Source organism: Tupaia chinensis, unplaced genomic scaffold, assembly GCF_000334495.1.
Source record: "Tupaia chinensis unplaced genomic scaffold, TupChi_1.0 Scaffold000316_1, whole genome shotgun sequence".
NCBI classification, from domain to species: Eukaryota; Metazoa; Chordata; class Mammalia; order Scandentia; family Tupaiidae; genus Tupaia; species Tupaia belangeri.
This window is the reverse complement of record NW_006159809.1, coordinates 7,230,751-7,247,519: the sequence shown is the minus strand read 5'-3', so window position 1 is coordinate 7,247,519 and position 16,769 is coordinate 7,230,751. Positions and strand designations below refer to the sequence as shown.

Genomic DNA, 16,769 nt, shown 5'->3' with positions numbered 1-16,769 from the left:
AGGGTTTTTTTTTTTTTTTTTTTCCCCACAACAAAATGAGCAGAAGGGGTGTGTGTTATTTCCAGGCAGGAACTTTAAGAGCCATCCCACGAGCTGCCTTGTTCTCGTTCCCTGCCTCAGCAATGGTGGAAACGTTAGGACGACGTCTTCTCTGGTTACAGTCCCTAAGCAACCACAATGAATGGAACTCACCTGCTGGCCCTGGCTGGACATGTCGTATGAGCAAGCAATAGCCCTTTATTGTTAGGTTACAGGCATTTGGGGGGTTTTGTGACCACAGAATGACCTCGCACACCCTCCCAGACAGCTCTCTCACCCCCTTCACAGCGCCCCTAGGAACGGCACGCACCTGCTCACCCTCTGAGGTCACTGAGGTCAGGTGTGCACCCCTGGACAGACAGAACTGCTGAGCACTGTACCACGTCTTTACTATGCGAGAAAAGTAATAGAAGTTTCCCTGGAAGTACCTCCATCCTTGGGAAACCATCTGCAGAATGTCATCTGGAGGAAGAGGGTGAAAGGAATGAAGGAACAGGGTAAAATGAACTGCACGCTGGTGTTCCTGTGTCTTCGGGGTACTGGCTACGTGGAATCCAGGGATAGCAAGGGACAGGACTGGGCCACTCTGGGATCTCTGGGGACACTTTCTCAGATCCTCAAAGTCTGACTGAGACAGACATGGCCTCTGGGATTAGAGAGGAGAGTTAGAGAAGAGAGAATGAGAGATGGGCCACAAATCTTTCCCACACAGGAAATGCAATTCTCCATTGGCCGTGGCCATTGGCTGAGCCCAGGGCTCTAGACAAGGAACTTAATGGGAAATGGGTGAGTTTGGGCCACTCCCTCATGCTTTCGCATTCTGCACCCCCGGGGCAGGGTCTCAAGGCAGACACTGGTCTCCTCTCTCCTAGCAGCCCCAAGTCCTCCCCAACCCCAGGGCTAAGCCCTCTCCTTAACTTTGTAGCCTAGATCCCTGCCCTCTCCCCTCCCTTTCTCTCCTCTCTCACCAGCCCAAAGTCCTCCTGTCTGAGACAGGCAAGGTCGTGTGGCCACTGGTCAACTTGCAATGCCATTTTCTGAGTCACTTACCTTGCTGTCTGAGCAACTTGTTGATATTCTCCAAACTGCTCTGGAGCCCCCGGACCTTTGTGTTTAACACACTGGCTTTATCCAAATCTTTTTTTAGCCCTGGGATTTGGGCATTTAAATGATTAACATCCTCCCAATTTTCTGTCAAGATCTGAATATGTGCGTTGGCATTCTCCACACTGGTTTTCAGCATCAGGATCTGAGTGTGCACCAGATCCAGGCTGGCATTCACCCTCTGGACCTGCACGCCAGCTGCCTCCACGCCGCCGCTGTTCTTCTTAACTTCAGGTCCTAGGGCACTGACATTGTCCACACGCTCCTTCAGCAACTGAGCGCTGGACTTTATGTCTGATATCGTGCCCATAAACCAGGGGTCTGGATTTGAGAAAGTGAAGAGGTCAGCTGTGGGGCTCCCCAGGAGCAGGACTGGGGGGTGTAGTCAAGGTGATAGAAGAAAGGGAGGGGAAGAGACAGGACCACGCTCCCAAAGAACCGAAACAGTCCTCAGACTGCCACCCACTTTCCACACAGCCATTAATGAACAACAAGGGTACAATGGGCACGACGTGCGCCAGGACTCTGGTGGATACAGATAACACTAACACAGAGAGACCGTGGGCCAGCAGGCTGCATGGTAGTTAAGGCGCTGGACTCTCAAATGGCTGACTACAGTTCAAGTCCCATTCCTGGTGGCCTGCTTTCTCACTTTCCCTCTCTCTCTCTCTCTGGTGAGCACATGTGCCAGCAAACTTAGAGCAAAAACTTAAAGATAATGGCAATAATAATAATAATAAGCAATAATAAGATTATGTAAATAAATAATTTAAATAATAATTTTAAAAGATCACAAGACCTCACAAGCAAGCAGAAGCAGGAATTAGAACCCAGTCCGGAATTTCCTTTGTGTATTCAGTGCACATTTGGTAGAAGGAAATCCTCAGTCACCCTTTGTCTCTCTCCCTAGGGTTACTTGACTGCAAGCCCTCTCCTTTCAGAGATCTCTGCGTGGCTCTCTGCTTGAGCAGCACCACCCCTCCCCTGTCTGTCCACAGGCACCTCCATGGCCATGGGATGGGCCAGCCATGCAGACTTCTACCCTGAATGGGCTTCTCCAGAGAACACAGAAAGGGAGCTGGTGAGATCACGTCTCCCCTTCCCTGTCCTACCCGTCTCACACTTGTCCATGTCACAGACTTGGCCACCTTATAAGGGACCAAAAATAGACCAAGAAGGCTCAAAGGAAAATCCCAGGGGAAGGCAGTGTTGAAGACCAGGGGCCTGGTGGGGGCAGGAGCGGGCCATGCTCAGGGCTACGAGTCTGAGACCAGCTACGCCGAGGTCAGGAAGGGAGAAGACAGACATTTCCTCACTCTGCTTTCTGGAAACCTAGCAGGAGGGAGAAGGCGCTGCCAGCAGCTGAGTCGTGGAACTTGGCAGACCCGGAGAGGAAGGAAGGTTAGCCACGCACACAGACTCAGGGAGGGAGGCTGCCCTGGACGTGCTCTTCACGGGGACAGAACAGAGAGAGCGTGAGGGGTCCTGGTAAGGGGACTGGATCATGGAGGTGGTGGCTCCTTGGCCAGTTTCTCCATCTGGCATCAGGGCTGAGGGCACCCTTGGGATGCAGTCTCTCGGGGATCAGAAACATCGCACTCCCTCTCAAGGGCTCTCCACAGGACTCCGAATCTGAGGGCCACAGAGCTGGGGGGAGGGGATGAAATGACACCCGATAAAGAACTAGGTGACTGTTTCCTGAGGACAAAAAAAGAATATCCTTGGGCGTGAGCGTGACGCACCAATCCTAAACTGGAAAATCTCCCGGAGTCTGCGAAGGAGAACAGCAGCTCATCTTACTGGCACGGGGCACTCTTCCCGCTCGAGGACAGGGAAAGGCCATGGGCGGGAGACACCCCACAGAGCAAGAAAGCGACCTGGATCTCGAAGGAGAAGACACCATGCAGAAGGACCAGGCCTGGCGAGGAGCCTGAGGACTTACAGAGAGTGGCCTGCAGCAAGATGGAGGCGGCCAGCGCCAGCACCAGGCAGATTATCGCCGTGCGGACCGTGAGGCACCTCCTCGGGACCAGAGCCGGAGCCGGCTTGGAAGGAGGCTCTGTGGAAGAAAAAGCAAACGTTTATGGAAGGACCGACACACAGCAGGTGAGGCGCAGGGCCCCGAGCAGGTTCTGAGCAGCGGCTGGTGCTTGCCTCGGGGCCAGAGGGCGATGTTCTGCTTGTCCACCGTGAAGTGCGCGTCGGGGACCTCCCTCTCTGCAGCCTTCATGCCGGGAGCTCACCCTGGTCCCTCCAGCCAGGTGGCTCCCTGTCTCCCCAAGGACCATTTATCTAGAACAAATGGGAAGTGAGTCCCACAACAGGTCACCATGTCATCCCAAAGTTCCGCATTCCTGGCTTTGACATCTTGCTCGGCCTAGACCACAGCTCAGTTCCCTTCTCAAAGGTCTGAGCTTTCAGGAAAAGGTCATTTGTCATCTTTTCTGGGGGTCTGTTGCATGGACACTTTAACTTACTTGTCCCAAAGCTCTCTCATGTCTCTTGTTAAGATTCCCTTCATCTGTTTCCCAGCAGTTGCAGGCTCTTTCCCCAGGGTGGTGGAGGCCGTGCAGCATGGCCATTACTCGGGGGAGAGAACAGTTGGTAGAGAAAGTTGAGGTTAGAGAGGACCAGGAGGCACCATGCTGTCTTCAATCGAGGCTGAGGGAACAAAAATGCAGAGTAATAAAATTTTTAATTTGGAGAAACAAAACCATACTCTAAGCAAGCATCGGCAACATCACCACCAGGGGCACCAGCAGCTACAGCCACGGCCGCCACCAGAACCTGCAAAGGGGCGACAGGCCCCAGCCAAAACGGGGCTTGACTATGGACCTGAAGGATTTTAGGAAGCCAGGAGAGAAACCTTCACCCAACACGGCCACCTCTTTGTGAACCATCTTCCCCCGATATCACTGAAGAGGAAATGAGGAAACTATTTGAGAAATATGGGAAGGCAGGTGAAGTCTTCATTCATAAGAACAAAAGCTCTGGCTTTATCCGCTTGGGAACGCGAACCCTAGTGGAGATTGCCAAAGTAGAACTAGACAGCATGCCACTCCGTGGGAAGCAGCCATGTGTGCGCTTTGCCTGCCATAGTGCATCCCTTATGGTTCGAAACCTTCCTCAGAACTCGTCCAATGAACTGTTGGAGGAAGACTTTCCAGCCAGGCGGAAAGGGCTGTAGTCCTTGTGGATGATGGCGGAAGGCCCTCAGGAAAAGGCACCGCTGCATTCTCAGGGAAGCCAGCTGCTTGAAAAGCTCTGGACAGATGCAGTGCAGGCTCCTCTCTGCTAACCACATTTCCTGGGCCTGGGACCATGGAGCTCATGTGCCAGGACCAGCTCAGCATGAACACGTTTTTCTGAGTGGGGCAGGCTGTGGATTAGAAATAGACGCAATAACAAAACACACAAAGACACACAGGCATAGAAAAGCGAGGGTCGGGTGGGCACAGCTTCTCTGATGGAGAAGTTGTGACCTGAACCAGCCTCAGGTTTATTGTTTTATAGGGCAGAAAATGGGGGAAGGGAAAAACGGAATGCAAAAGGAATGGGGAAGAAGGAAGTAGAATGCAAAGAGAATAAGGGAGGAGAAATCAGAATGCAAAGCCAGTTGGTTTTGGATGTAAATCGTCAGAGGATGTGAAAATGACTGGCGCCATATAATTTCTCTGATCTTTTTGGGGGGACAATCTGATAAATGCATGTGACTTTCTTTAGCCCAGTACTGGGCAGCATGGGATATTGGGTATCAATAACAACAGGAAGACAACCATTGACAACAGGCAGCTACCGCTTTCGTATGAAGATGCTTCTCAATAGCCCTGCTAGAGTAGCTTACGGAAGACATTTCTGCATGTCTACAGGCCACATGTTTTCATCACATGTGTTCAGCTCTCCACACCCATGGGCCAGTTAGATGAAGAAGGACTTCCAGAGAAGCCGGTTATAAGGAACCAGCAATTTCACAAGGAGCGAGAGCAGCCACCCAGCTTCGCACAGCCCGGGTGCTCTGAGTATGGGTATGCCCTGCTGGAAGGCACTCACTGAGATGGAGAAGCTGCAGCAGGAACAAGTGGACCGCAACATCAAGGAGGCTCGTGAGATGCTGGAGGTGGAGATGCAGGCTGCCCGCCATGAGCGGGATTTGATGAGGCGCCAAGGACTTCAGAGGATGGAAGAGCTACACAACCAAGAGGTGCGAAAACAAAAGCAACTGGAGCTGACAGGAGAAGGAGTACAGGCGCCGTGAGGAAGAGATGCCGTGGCAGGAGGAAGAAATGATGTGGTGACAGCAGGAAGAATTCAAAAGACTGTTCCCTGATGCGAGAAAGCAGGAGATACGGATGGGTCAGATGGCTGTGGGCGGTGCCATGGGCATAAACAACAGAGGCGCCACGCCCTGCTCCTGTGCCAGCTGGTACCCCAGCTCCTCCAGGACCTGCCACTATGATGCCAAATGGAACCTTAAGATTAACCCTACCAACAAATGAACGCTTTGGTCAAGCTGCTACAGTGGAAGGAATCGGGGCAATTGGTGGAACTCCTCCTGCATTCAACCATGCAGCTCCTGGAGCTGACTTTGCTCCAAATAAACATCTCTGATACTAACAAAGTGCAGTGTCTAGCTTCCTAAAACCCTTAAAAGAAGGACCCTTTTGGACTAGCCAGAATTCTATCCTGGAAAAATGTTAGGGATTCTTCCCAGTAGTTAGGTCTTCCCTGTGTGTACTATGCTAGGGAGTAAAACTGGAGGCAGAGGGCAAGAGAGGAGTGGTCTTTAACAGGTCAGTCCTGTGTGGTATATTGTTTAATCAGTCTCTGTGTGGTGCATTCCTAAGGGTCAGATGTGATGGTTGAGGGCCTAGGGGAACCATGGCAAAATGGGTCCAGTTAAAACCTCATTAATCTTGCTCATTCTGTTCTTTCGCCCTTCATGTTATATTTGCTTTCCTATCCACACTCCCTAACCCCAGCTACACTGCCACATACACCATAACATCCACACATCCCCTGGTGACCTTAGCCCCCGGCTCCATTCACTCCCAGGTGAGAATGCAGGCAGACATCCCCAGAGGTCGCAGACAGCTACACACGGTTCTGTTATCCCACATACTACCCCTTCGTGTCCCAAAGAGGACATTTTCTCTTAGAGATTTTCATTTTAATATATCTCTTTTTAAAAATCTTGTGTTGGGGCCAGTAGGTAAAGTGGTGGTGAAGGCTGGACTCCCGTATGACTGGCCGTGATTCAAGTCCTGGGCCTGGCATCTCATTTCTCCCTCTCCCTCTCCCTCTCCCTCTCTCTCTCTCCCCTTCTCTCTCTAGTCAAATTGAAGAATAATAATTAATTAATTTAATTTAATTAATAATTCTTGTAGAAATCTGTTTTTATTTAAAAAAAAAAAACCTTGTGTTAACCTGCCTCTATTTTTCCCTTGGGTGAGGACAACCCAGGAATGGTCCCTTTGTGTCTGAGACGTTGCTGTTCCCAGCCTTTCTTGGTAGGCCTAGTACAATCTTGGGAACAGGGTTGTTGTAATCTGAAGGTCTGGCAGTAGCCGTTAGCCTTGCCTCTTAGGTAGCTATGCTGTGCTTTTTTTTTTTTTTTTTAATTGATGTGCCATGTTTGATTTTTTTTCTGATACTTTACATTTGGATTTTTTCTGAGAAATGGAGCTGCGATGCAGCATGAAGGTATTAAAATACATTTTTAGCCTTAAAAAAAAAAAAAAGATTCCCTTCATCTATCATTCAGCCACCCATCCATTCACTCCACAATGCATACTCAGGACCTTCTAGGTACCAGATGTACCAGGCATGGGGCCTCGAAGATGAAGAACTCACAGACCTGGTACTCAAGCAGCTCGGGGTCTAGCAGGAAAGGCAGTCCAAGGTGAGGGCGTAACAATGGCGCATATACACACTTCAAGGGAAAGACAAGCAATGCGTACCCAGGTAGAGGATGAGCGTATTTAGAAGTGTGGGGGATAAGACAGTGTGGAGTGCTTGGCAACTTGCAGGTCTGGTGTGGCCGGAGTGGAAGTTCATGACAGCAGGAGGGAGAGGATGAGTCTAGAGAGGCACCTGGGGTCAGATCAGGAAGATCCTTTTGGATCGCATTAAAGAGCTTGACCTTTGGCTTGTGGCTGACATGGAGCCAATGAAGGCCTTCAGGCAGGAGAGAGACAGGACAGGGACGCTGCAGAAAGATCACTCTTAACACTGTGAGGAGCATAGACTGGGATCCAGGAAGCCTGGAAGCAGGGAGACCACTGCAATAAATATTCTACTCTCTGTTACTAATGCATCTTAGCTGATACAGGATCTCTTTATAAAATGCACCTTGGGGCCAGCCTGTGGCCTGGTGGTTGAAGAAACTGGATCCCACATGGTCAACTATGTGGTTCGGGTCTCAGACCCAGTGGTTTGAAAAACAGGATGGTGGGACCAGCAGTTAACATAATGGCTATGTCACTGGACTCCCATGTAGTCGACCACGGTTTGAGTCCTGGACCCAGTGGCTTAAACTCACGCCAGGCGCGTGTGCATGTGTGCCCAAGATCCCTAGAGGAGAATGGAGGAGAAGGGATTGCAGTGTGGCCATCCCCCCTAGGGGATGATTTCTCGCTTTCCATCTCTCTGTCTCTCTCTCTCTGTCTTTCTGGTGAGCGCATGTGCCCTATAGCAAAAACTTCTAAAAAAAAAAAAAAAAAAAAGAAAAGAAAAATGGGATGGTCATGTGTGCATGGCTGCCCAAAATTTTTCCCAGAGGAGAGAGAAATGGTGAAAGGATTGCAGTCTGACCAGCCCCTATGGGGGGATGGAAGGATGCTTTCTCATTTTTTCCTCTCTCTCTTCCTCCAGCGAGCACATGCACTATCTAATAAATAAAAAACAAATACATGAAATGCAACTTGAAAATTCAAAATGCCAATGTAAGACTTGGGTCCTTCCTGCTTCTTGCAGCTTGTGAGCTTCTGGGGAGAGGGGAAGGCGGCGTGCTAAGCAACATCAGACCAGAAACTGAAACTGGTTTTTTAAGCTTATTTCTTCCATGAGAGGGAAAGATAAAAAGAAAAACAAAGAAACAGAGAGGCAGGTACCTCCACAAGGTCCCCATGCCATGACCCACTCCCAGTCCCAGTTGGCTGGGATGGCACATGTGTGCATCCTCAGGTTGCCCAGGAAGGTCCTGGGACATGAATCCTGGACCTTTCCTACGTGGCTCCAGTTGTGTTAGCACTTTACAACCACCGAGCCCCTAGACACTATTCCTTTTCTGTCTCTCTCTTCCTCTGTCCCCAGCTCCCCTCTCTCATCTTGCAACCCCAGAGAGTTCTGTATGCAGGAGAGGCTCAGGTCAGAGAGTAGTTGATTTGGGACTGGAAGAAGGACTAAATTTTCTTCTAGATAGCGTCACATGCTTTCAAGGAGTCTGTCAAATCTGGGAAACTTGGTATATGGCAGACTCGCGACCAATATTTCTCAGAGGAAAGGAAAAAGAGGGAGAGAAAGAGAAAAAGAAGGAAGTCAGTCAGATAATCGAATAGATGATTGTGCAGATGGATGGATGGGTAGATGAAGGAGCAATGCATGGATGAATGAATGGATGATAGATGAACAGGTGGATGGAGTATTGACAGATGAATGAATGAATGGAGGTTTGGTGGACAGGCAGACAGATAAATGAATGGGTGTCTGATCACGACTCTGCTCTGAAATCCACACATCTGTGGACTGGGATCTTCCGTCCAGAAGCGATTGCTTCTTCCACTGATTCCAAATGCTCTCGTTTACATGGCAAAGGCATAAAGATTTTACCAGAAATGAATTAAAAAAAAAAAAAAAAAAAAAAAGCTCTGGCCCCAGAACTGGGAAGCTGGCCTGGAGTTGCTGAGTCTGAGCCAGTGGAGCTGAGTAAGACATGATGTCAGGGATCAGGGTGAGGACAAGGTTAGCAGGCCCTGGATACAGCTACCTACACTGGCAGGGGCTTCCACTGCCTTTGCCTCTAGAGAGCACCCTGCCTGCCTGCTCAGCCGGGCCAGTGTGGCAGCCCACTGCACTTCCATCCCCTGACTGGATGAGGGAGTCCAGAGAGGACCCCACACTGCACTTCCCAAGCTCTGGACAGGAAGGCAGGTCATGAGGACAGTGTTCCATTTGTCCTGTCACATCTCCCTACCCATGTTCTGCCTAGCTTCTAGGCCTCAGCTTTGACATTAGTTCACGTCTAAACTGAAGGCCTCCAATTCTCGGCCGGTCTCTAGACTCATGAATATACCTGCTCTCTTCATCTGGTTACAGAGTCTTGGTTCTACCAAGGCTTAGAAGGGCTTAGAATGTGCTGCTTTTAGGGCTGGCCCCATAGCACATTAAGCCCTGTACATAGGCCATAGGGAGCCGGATCCTTCACAGCTGGCTGCAGTTCGAATCTCGGTCCCTGCAGCTTGAGAAACACTCTGGTGCATGTGAGTGTGTGTCCAAAATCCTGACAGGATGGAGAACTGAAGGAAAAAAGATTGTGTGTGACCACATCCCATTGGGGGTGCCTTCTCTCCCTACCACCCCCCCACACACCTTAGCAAGCACATACACATTCTTTGGCAAATAGGATAAAAATAATAAATTAAAGAACATTCTGCTTCTGGGCTTGTGCTTGGTGCTCTGTTGAACCTGAGTCACCTCAGCCCTCTGCTGCTGGCTTCTGGCCCTACATCTAAACCTGCTATGGTCCAGGGTCTGAGAGTGGAGAATAATCTAAGTTACTGAAGACCCAGGGCGTTTGGTGTCTCTGTCTCCTCTCGGAACATTCGAGAGAAAGAAGCTGCCACACTATATGCCCTGGGAGTGCTGGTCCCGCCTCCTCTGTCAAGAAGCTGACTTTCCCGATCTCTGGCTTGTAGTGCACTCTCCTGAGAGAGCCCCCAAGTGCCCTCATATGTCCCAGGGCAGGACCAGGAAGTCCCGCCACGCTGGGGTCCATAGCATAGCTAGGGGCTGAGTGAGGAGCATTTCCTCCAGTCATGGGCAGGGAGGCCTCAAGGAGGAATTCTGCCTGGCCAGAACTAGGCTGACTCGCCACAAGGAAGCTGACAGGCAGCCGAGACTCCTGTGCTGTGGGCCCTCTGGGCATTCAGAGCAGGTGGGTGTAAGAGTCCCAGGCCGCAGAGTTTCATTTCCCACCTCACGGGGAAGGAGTGAGTCACAGCCACAATCCCATGGCCTTCTCATCTGCAGGCATTACCGAGCGCCTCTCCCATGCGAGTCAGCACTGCCTGACCCCGGCCTGGGAGGAGGAAAGAGCAGGAGACAGTCGCCCCGGCTGCATGTTCCTGCCAGGAAAGCAGGCAGCTCTCCTGGACACTCAGGAGACGCCAGCTCTCCCAGGCGGAAGGGGAACTTGGGCCCAACCTAGGGTGACCCAAAATCTCTGTCGTGATGAGGGAATGGGAAGTCCATGCTCCTTTCTCTGTTTCCCTTCTTCCCATGCTCCTGGGGTTCTAAGACTTCTTCTGGATAAGGGTGAAAAAAGGAACAGCTAAAGCAAAGGACTAAAAGCAAAAAGAATGGAACGGCTTGGTGTTTCTCCTCCCTCTCTGGTTGGGACCAGCCTTATGCTTAGAGAGGGACCTGGAGTGACCAATGAGAGTAGAAGAGACCTGGGCTGTGAATGCCCAGAGGCGCTGGGAATCGTGTCCAAGGAGTGGTGATCGGAGTCTCTCCAGTCAGGCATGGAAGAAACTGGGGCGCGGGGACAGGGAAGGAGAGAGGGAGTGAAGTGGGGGGATGCCCATGAAATGAGAGGTTATTGTTACTATTCAGACCTGGCCAAAGACCTCAGAGGGGACTCCTGTATCTAACGTGATGGCGATTTGACCAGCAAACCTCTGATGGACAAAGGATTCCATGCCATCCTCTGGATGTGCATTCTAGGACAGGAGATGGGACAAAGGAACCGAGGAGGGGTAGGTATGACCAGTCATTTCTCTAGGGTACCTGCTATGCCTCAGGTATTGAGGAGACAGCAAAGAAGAAGACAACCATAGACCCTGCCCTCTAAAATCGTGTTTCCCTTGTTGGAAAAATAAAGCATTCTCAATTCTGGAGAGAAGGGAAGACTCTCCCAAGACTAAAAAGGGCAGAGGATGCTGCAGGGGTCTCCCAGGCTGCCTTGACCCTGGAACAGACTTCTCCTCTTTATGACATCATATGGGCCAGGGTCCTCTGGAACCCTGACAGTGGGCCAGGCCCACAGGAGCAGCCATTGCACCCCCTGCCATCTGAAATGGTGTGCGGGTATGCAGGTGGGCAGCCAGACCGTGCTGAAGAGCTGTCACGTACCAGGCAGGGGAGGTGGGCCCAGCTCTTCAGGTCAAAGAAATTCTGCTTGTGCACAGTGGGAGGGAAAATTCCTATCAGGAAAGTAGTAAAAGGCACTTGGGGAAAAGGGTGTGTGCTTTCTTTTTATTTTTAATTATTTAGTTAGTTAGTTTTGCCATAGGAAGTATGTGCTCACTGGAGAGAGAGAGAGAGAAAGGAAGAAATCCCACCCAAGGGGGGCTGGCCATGCTGCAATCTCCTCTCCTCCACTTACCTCTCGGCATTTTGGGCATGCAAGAACACACACTTAGTGTGTTTTTCAAGCCACTGGGTCCAAGACTCAAATTGCACAGTTAGCCATGTGGGATCCAGCTGCCCTAACCACCATGCAACCTGCTGGCCCCTGGACCCTGCCACAGAGGAGAGGACAGGTCTGGGGGTGGCAGGCAATCTGTGAGTGGGTCTTCCTGGTTTTTGTGTCTTTAATGATGTTTTTTCCTATCCTATTTGCTCTACTCCTGCCTGGTCCCAAGGGGTCCCCACCCCCTTCGGAAGGTGTCTGAGTATGGATTCTGCAGTGGCGGCTTACAGCATCATAGACACCCTCCCTGTCCCTGGACTCCCAGTAACTAAGGGCAACCTCAGCAGAGCCACTCTCAAGTTACCCCTGTCCCCAACTCTGTCCCCATGCCAGGGCCACTGGAGGAGCCAGGATCCACATCACTTCGGCTCCTTATGTCACACGGGGAAGGGACACGTCCTCCATCTAGCACAATAAAGCCCTGCCATTTCCAGGTTTTGGGAGAAGAATCAGCCGGACAACTGGAGACACTCGAATGGGCAGACCGAAGACTGTGTCCACACCCAGGAGAAGTGGAACGACATAGATTGCGGCTCGTCCTTTCACTGGGTCTGCAAGAAGCCCATGGGTCAGGATGTGGCCTGAGGACAGGCCAGAGTGGAGGGGTCACTCCGGGTCAGTGCCAGACCCTCCTGCTCCGTGACACCCGCGAGCTCTGAACTCGGCTTGTGCTCTGGGACCTTCCTTGGCCTTTTGTGTTTCCCACCTTGTCCTTCTGTCTGACCCTCTCATCCAGCTCTCCGCATGCGAGCCGCTGGATTCCAGGGCCTCTGGGGAAGAGCCCTGTCGTGTCTGCCTCCCCTCGGCAACAGCACAGGCCTGCTGGTTGCCCAGTAAAGGCTCGCGGTGTGAATGGGAGCTTTGCGCCTGCCTGCCCCTGTGATGGCAGCCACCACCCAGGCTTGGGAAGAGAGGCCATGCTAATTTGACACAAATTTGCACCTTTTGTTGTTTCAGAGATCTAGGGCTTTATTACAAATAGAGTTGACTGCTACAAGCGCCCCTTCCAATCTGTCTTCTGGACCTCTTCCTTCCTTCACATCCCTCTCCAGGGGAGGTCAGGAGACCATTACGGAAGAGGACTCTGGGGAGAGTGAAAAAGGGCGATACTTCCTCCAAAGTCTTCTGCATCATCTTGCATCAACCACCAAGTCCTCCTCACTCTGTGAATCTTCAGATGGGAGCAGTAAGCACTTCAGCTCTCCCCTCCGAGGTCCTCCACATCTACGTCCTGGAGGGCTTTTGCCTCGTTTGCTGTTTGGGCTGTGGTCCACCAGCCCTGGCTGTCTTCTCGTTCTGGGCAAGGCGGGCCTGCTGGAGGAGTGTTCTGCACTTCGTCCCTGACAGAGTGATGTTGCCATGTGCCCAGGACACCTGCTTCTTGAGGGGATGGCGTGTGGACAGCCCTCAGTCTGCCACAGCCCCCACCACCTGGTGCCTCAGTCGCCGCTCCCAGTTCAGCATCTGCCTGCACCTGGACAGCTTCCTCTTCGGTTCCCTTTGGGCCGGTTGATCTTTCGCCCTGGAGGACCCATGGCTGTTAGAGCGCACTTTTCTGATTGACTAAATCGTTCAGTATGTTAATGTGACCAGAAAAGCTATAATACCTGCCTGAATTTCCTTCCAGGAATAAAGAAGACAAGCTAGAAAAGCAGGTTTGTCGGGGAAATGATGGGAAATCACAAAGTTGCTTTCTAACCAACCCAGTTCCGTCAATTGGTTAGAGGCTAGTGAGTTTTGAGAAGTCCCCAGGTCTCCAGAGACCACAGACCCAAGTGGAAGGAGAATCACAGCCTCTCTCATCAGCCTCCACCCCCCGCCATTCGTCTCAGGAACATACAAAACAAGCTACCGTGGCGAACTACCAATTACTGCTCTGAGCAGAGAAAAGGCAAGAGTTGAAAACGAGTGTAGCCTCGGCCCTCATGGGGAAGTGACGTTGTGGGACATCCAGAAGAGAATCCCCAGGATTGAAACTGTCCCCTTAAGCACACTGGTCAGGAGTTAGCACTGGTTCCTTAGCAAAGAGGAACCGAAGATGATGGCAGCCCCGCCCATGGCATAGATTTCAGAATTCACTCGTCTGTGCTTCACCAGCCCTTTGCCAGGGGTCCCCTGTCCTGGAGGAAGAGGGTAAAAGAATGAGAACTGATCTCTCACATCCATGCATGTGTAATAATGTATATAATAATCTCTCTTGGCCACATGGATCCTGCTTGGTGACTGGGGTCAAGTTCCCCATGCAAGAGTAGGTAAGAGCCAGCAAGTGTCCAGTGTAACAGAGCCTGCCATGTGTGTGTTGCATGTGCTATTTATGAAATTAGAGCCCAAATTAAACTAGAGCCCAAACCCACACACGTGCACATACACACACACACATACACACACACACATAAAATAAAGAAAAATTTAAAAAAAAAGGACCTCCAAAATAATAAAATCCCACAGTAATAGGCCCAATATTATGTCAGGACATTCTGTCCTTTACAAAAACCGTTAGCCCTTTGGGCCAGCAGGTGGCATGGTGGTTAAAGTGCTAGACTTCCACATGACCAACTATGGTTTGAATCCCAGACCTGGTGGCTTGCTTTCTCACTTTCCCTTTCTCTCTCTCTTTCTGTCTCACTATGGTCAGATTTTTTAAAAAAATAAATAATAATAGGAAATAACATTGTAAAAATTAGTAAGCCAATAAATTATACAATCTCAGCATATGCCTGTGTTAAATGAATCATGGCATTGTTCACCACATGAGCCAATGCAGCATTTGCTTCCTCCCAACTTTCTTGTCCACCTTTTTTTTTTTTTAATTTGGAGGGGTTTTTGCTATAGGGCGCATGTGCTCACCAGAAAGACAGAGAGAGAGAGAAAGCGAGAAATCACCCCCCAAGGTGTATGGCCATGTCACAATCCTTTCTCCTCCATTCTCCTCTCGGGATCTTGGGCACGCATGCACACATGCCCAGTGTGAGTTTAAGCCACCGAGTCCAGGACTAAAACTGTGGTCAACTACGTGGGAGTCCAGCAACATAGCCATTACGCCAACTGCTGGTCCCTCTTGTCCAACTTCAACAATGGGTTTGTTTCTCCAAGCATTTTTATTTTGTTCTTTTTCAGAGACTAAATGAAAAAACTGCTCTCATCTGCAATGTTATGCTTTTGGTTTCCTTTCCCATCTTAGAAAGTCTGCAAACTTCCTTTTCCCACTGAGTTACTGAGTTTAGCTAGGTCCATCCCCCTAGCTAAGCCTTTACTAGCCTCCTACCACTTCTCAAACAGGCTCTATGGCTGCTGTTTTTACCCAAGCCCCTTGAATGAGTGTCTCCCATCATGTCGCCATGGGGAACAGTCCCACAGAAACGGACGGTGGCACTGCCTCTCAGTCATTTACTCAGACATTCATGTATTCATCCAGAGCAATTCCTCAAGTGCCCATTGTATGCCAAGCTCTGTGCGGGATACCAATTTTCCACCCTGGAACACAATAGCCATGGTCGGTATCCTGCAGAAGAATTCAGTTATCTCTAGATAATGCATGGCCATCTTACAAGCAAGAAAAGTAAAGTATATCCTCAGATAAGCTTAAAGCAAGAAGAAATTGTATATGAAATGACATAGGACCAGCTCCGTAGCACAGTGGTAATGGGCTGTTCAAGAGAAGCCAGATCCCACGTGGCAACCATGGTTCAAATCCCTGGCCCAGTCAGCTTGAAACCCGCCATGCATGCATGTGAGTGACCAAGATCTGATGGGCTGGAGGGCTGGAGGGAGAGGATCACGGTGTGACCAGAACCTATAGAGAGTGCTCATCCTTCTCTCTCTCTCTCTCTCTCTCTATCTCTATCTCTATCTCCCTTTCTCTCCCTCAGATACACATGCATAAAGAATGAAAAAGAATTTTTTTGGCAAGAAGGCATGTGCACTCACCAGAGAGACAGAAAGAGAGAGGGAGAACACCCCCTGCACGGGGCATGGTTATGCCACAGTCCCTTCTCCAGCTCTCTCTCCTGTGAGGATTCAGGGCATGCATTCACACACACCCAGTGTATTTCCCAAGACATTAGGGTTAGGACTTGAATGGCAGTTGGCAATGGGGATCCGGTTTTACCTTAATCACAAGGCAACAGGGCTGGTCCAAAAGTAAAATTATTTTAAATTAAAGTAGTACAAAACATGACTTTTTTTTTTCAAGCTATTTTTACTTAAAACACAATACAAAGTTGGGCTAGCCAGTTGCATAGTGGTTAAGGCGGCTGGCTCCCACAAGGCGAACTGTGCAGCCCAAGTCCTGGATTCAGTGGCTTAGAAACACGCCAAGTGGGGACCAGCAGTTAGCATAATGGCTATGTCGCTGGACTCCCACGTAGTCGACCGCAGTTCGAGTCCCGGACCCAGTGGCTTAAACTCACGCCGGGCGCATGTGCGTGCATGCCCAAGATCCCAAGAGAATGGAGGAGAAGGGATTGCCTAATGGCCATCCCTCCTGTGGGGTAATTTCTCGCTTTCTTTCTCTCTGTCTCTCTCTGTCTGTCTGGAGAGCACACATGCCCTATAGCAAAAACTTATCCAAAAAAGAAAAAGAAAAGAAAAGAAACACACCAAATGCATGTGCATGCCCAAAATCCTGAGAGGAGAATGGAGGAGAGGGAATTGCTGCATGGCCATCCCCCAGAGGGTTGTTTTTGTTCTCTCTGTGTCTCTCTCTGGGCAGCGCCTGTACCCTATAGCAAATTTTTTGTTTGTTTTGCTTTTGTTTTATTTTTTGTTACAGGGCGTGTGCGCTCACCAGAAAGACAGAGAGAGATTGAGAGACAGAAAGCGAGAAATACACACACACACACACACACACACACACATACACACACACGAGCGGGGATGGCCATGCTGCAATCCCTTCTTCTCCATTCTCCTCTCAGGATCTTGGGTGCACACGTAC

General features: G+C 50.3%; 1 protein-coding gene and 3 pseudogenes across 1 annotated transcript in view; 2 read left to right on the top strand and 2 right to left on the bottom strand.

Annotated features, from left to right (window-relative positions):
• The window catches only part of CD207 (CD207 molecule), a 7,278-nt gene extending 5,825 nt beyond the window's left edge, over positions 1 to 1,453 (bottom strand). Inside the window, exon 1 of the mRNA XM_006151315.1 lies at positions 1,090 to 1,453. Coding sequence (XP_006151377.1) covers positions 1,090 to 1,453 — 364 coding nt within the window. The remainder of the gene's footprint in view (positions 1 to 1,089) is intronic.
• On the top strand, positions 209 to 5,732 carry LOC102496978 (non-POU domain-containing octamer-binding protein-like; annotated as a pseudogene).
• On the top strand, positions 3,686 to 4,558 carry LOC106735159 (non-POU domain-containing octamer-binding protein pseudogene; annotated as a pseudogene).
• A 6,465-nt stretch (positions 5,733 to 12,197) lies between the features above and the next one.
• Positions 12,198 to 14,218, bottom strand: LOC114008267 (uncharacterized protein C11orf98 homolog pseudogene; annotated as a pseudogene).
• Positions 14,219 to 16,769: the final 2,551 nt, after the last annotated feature.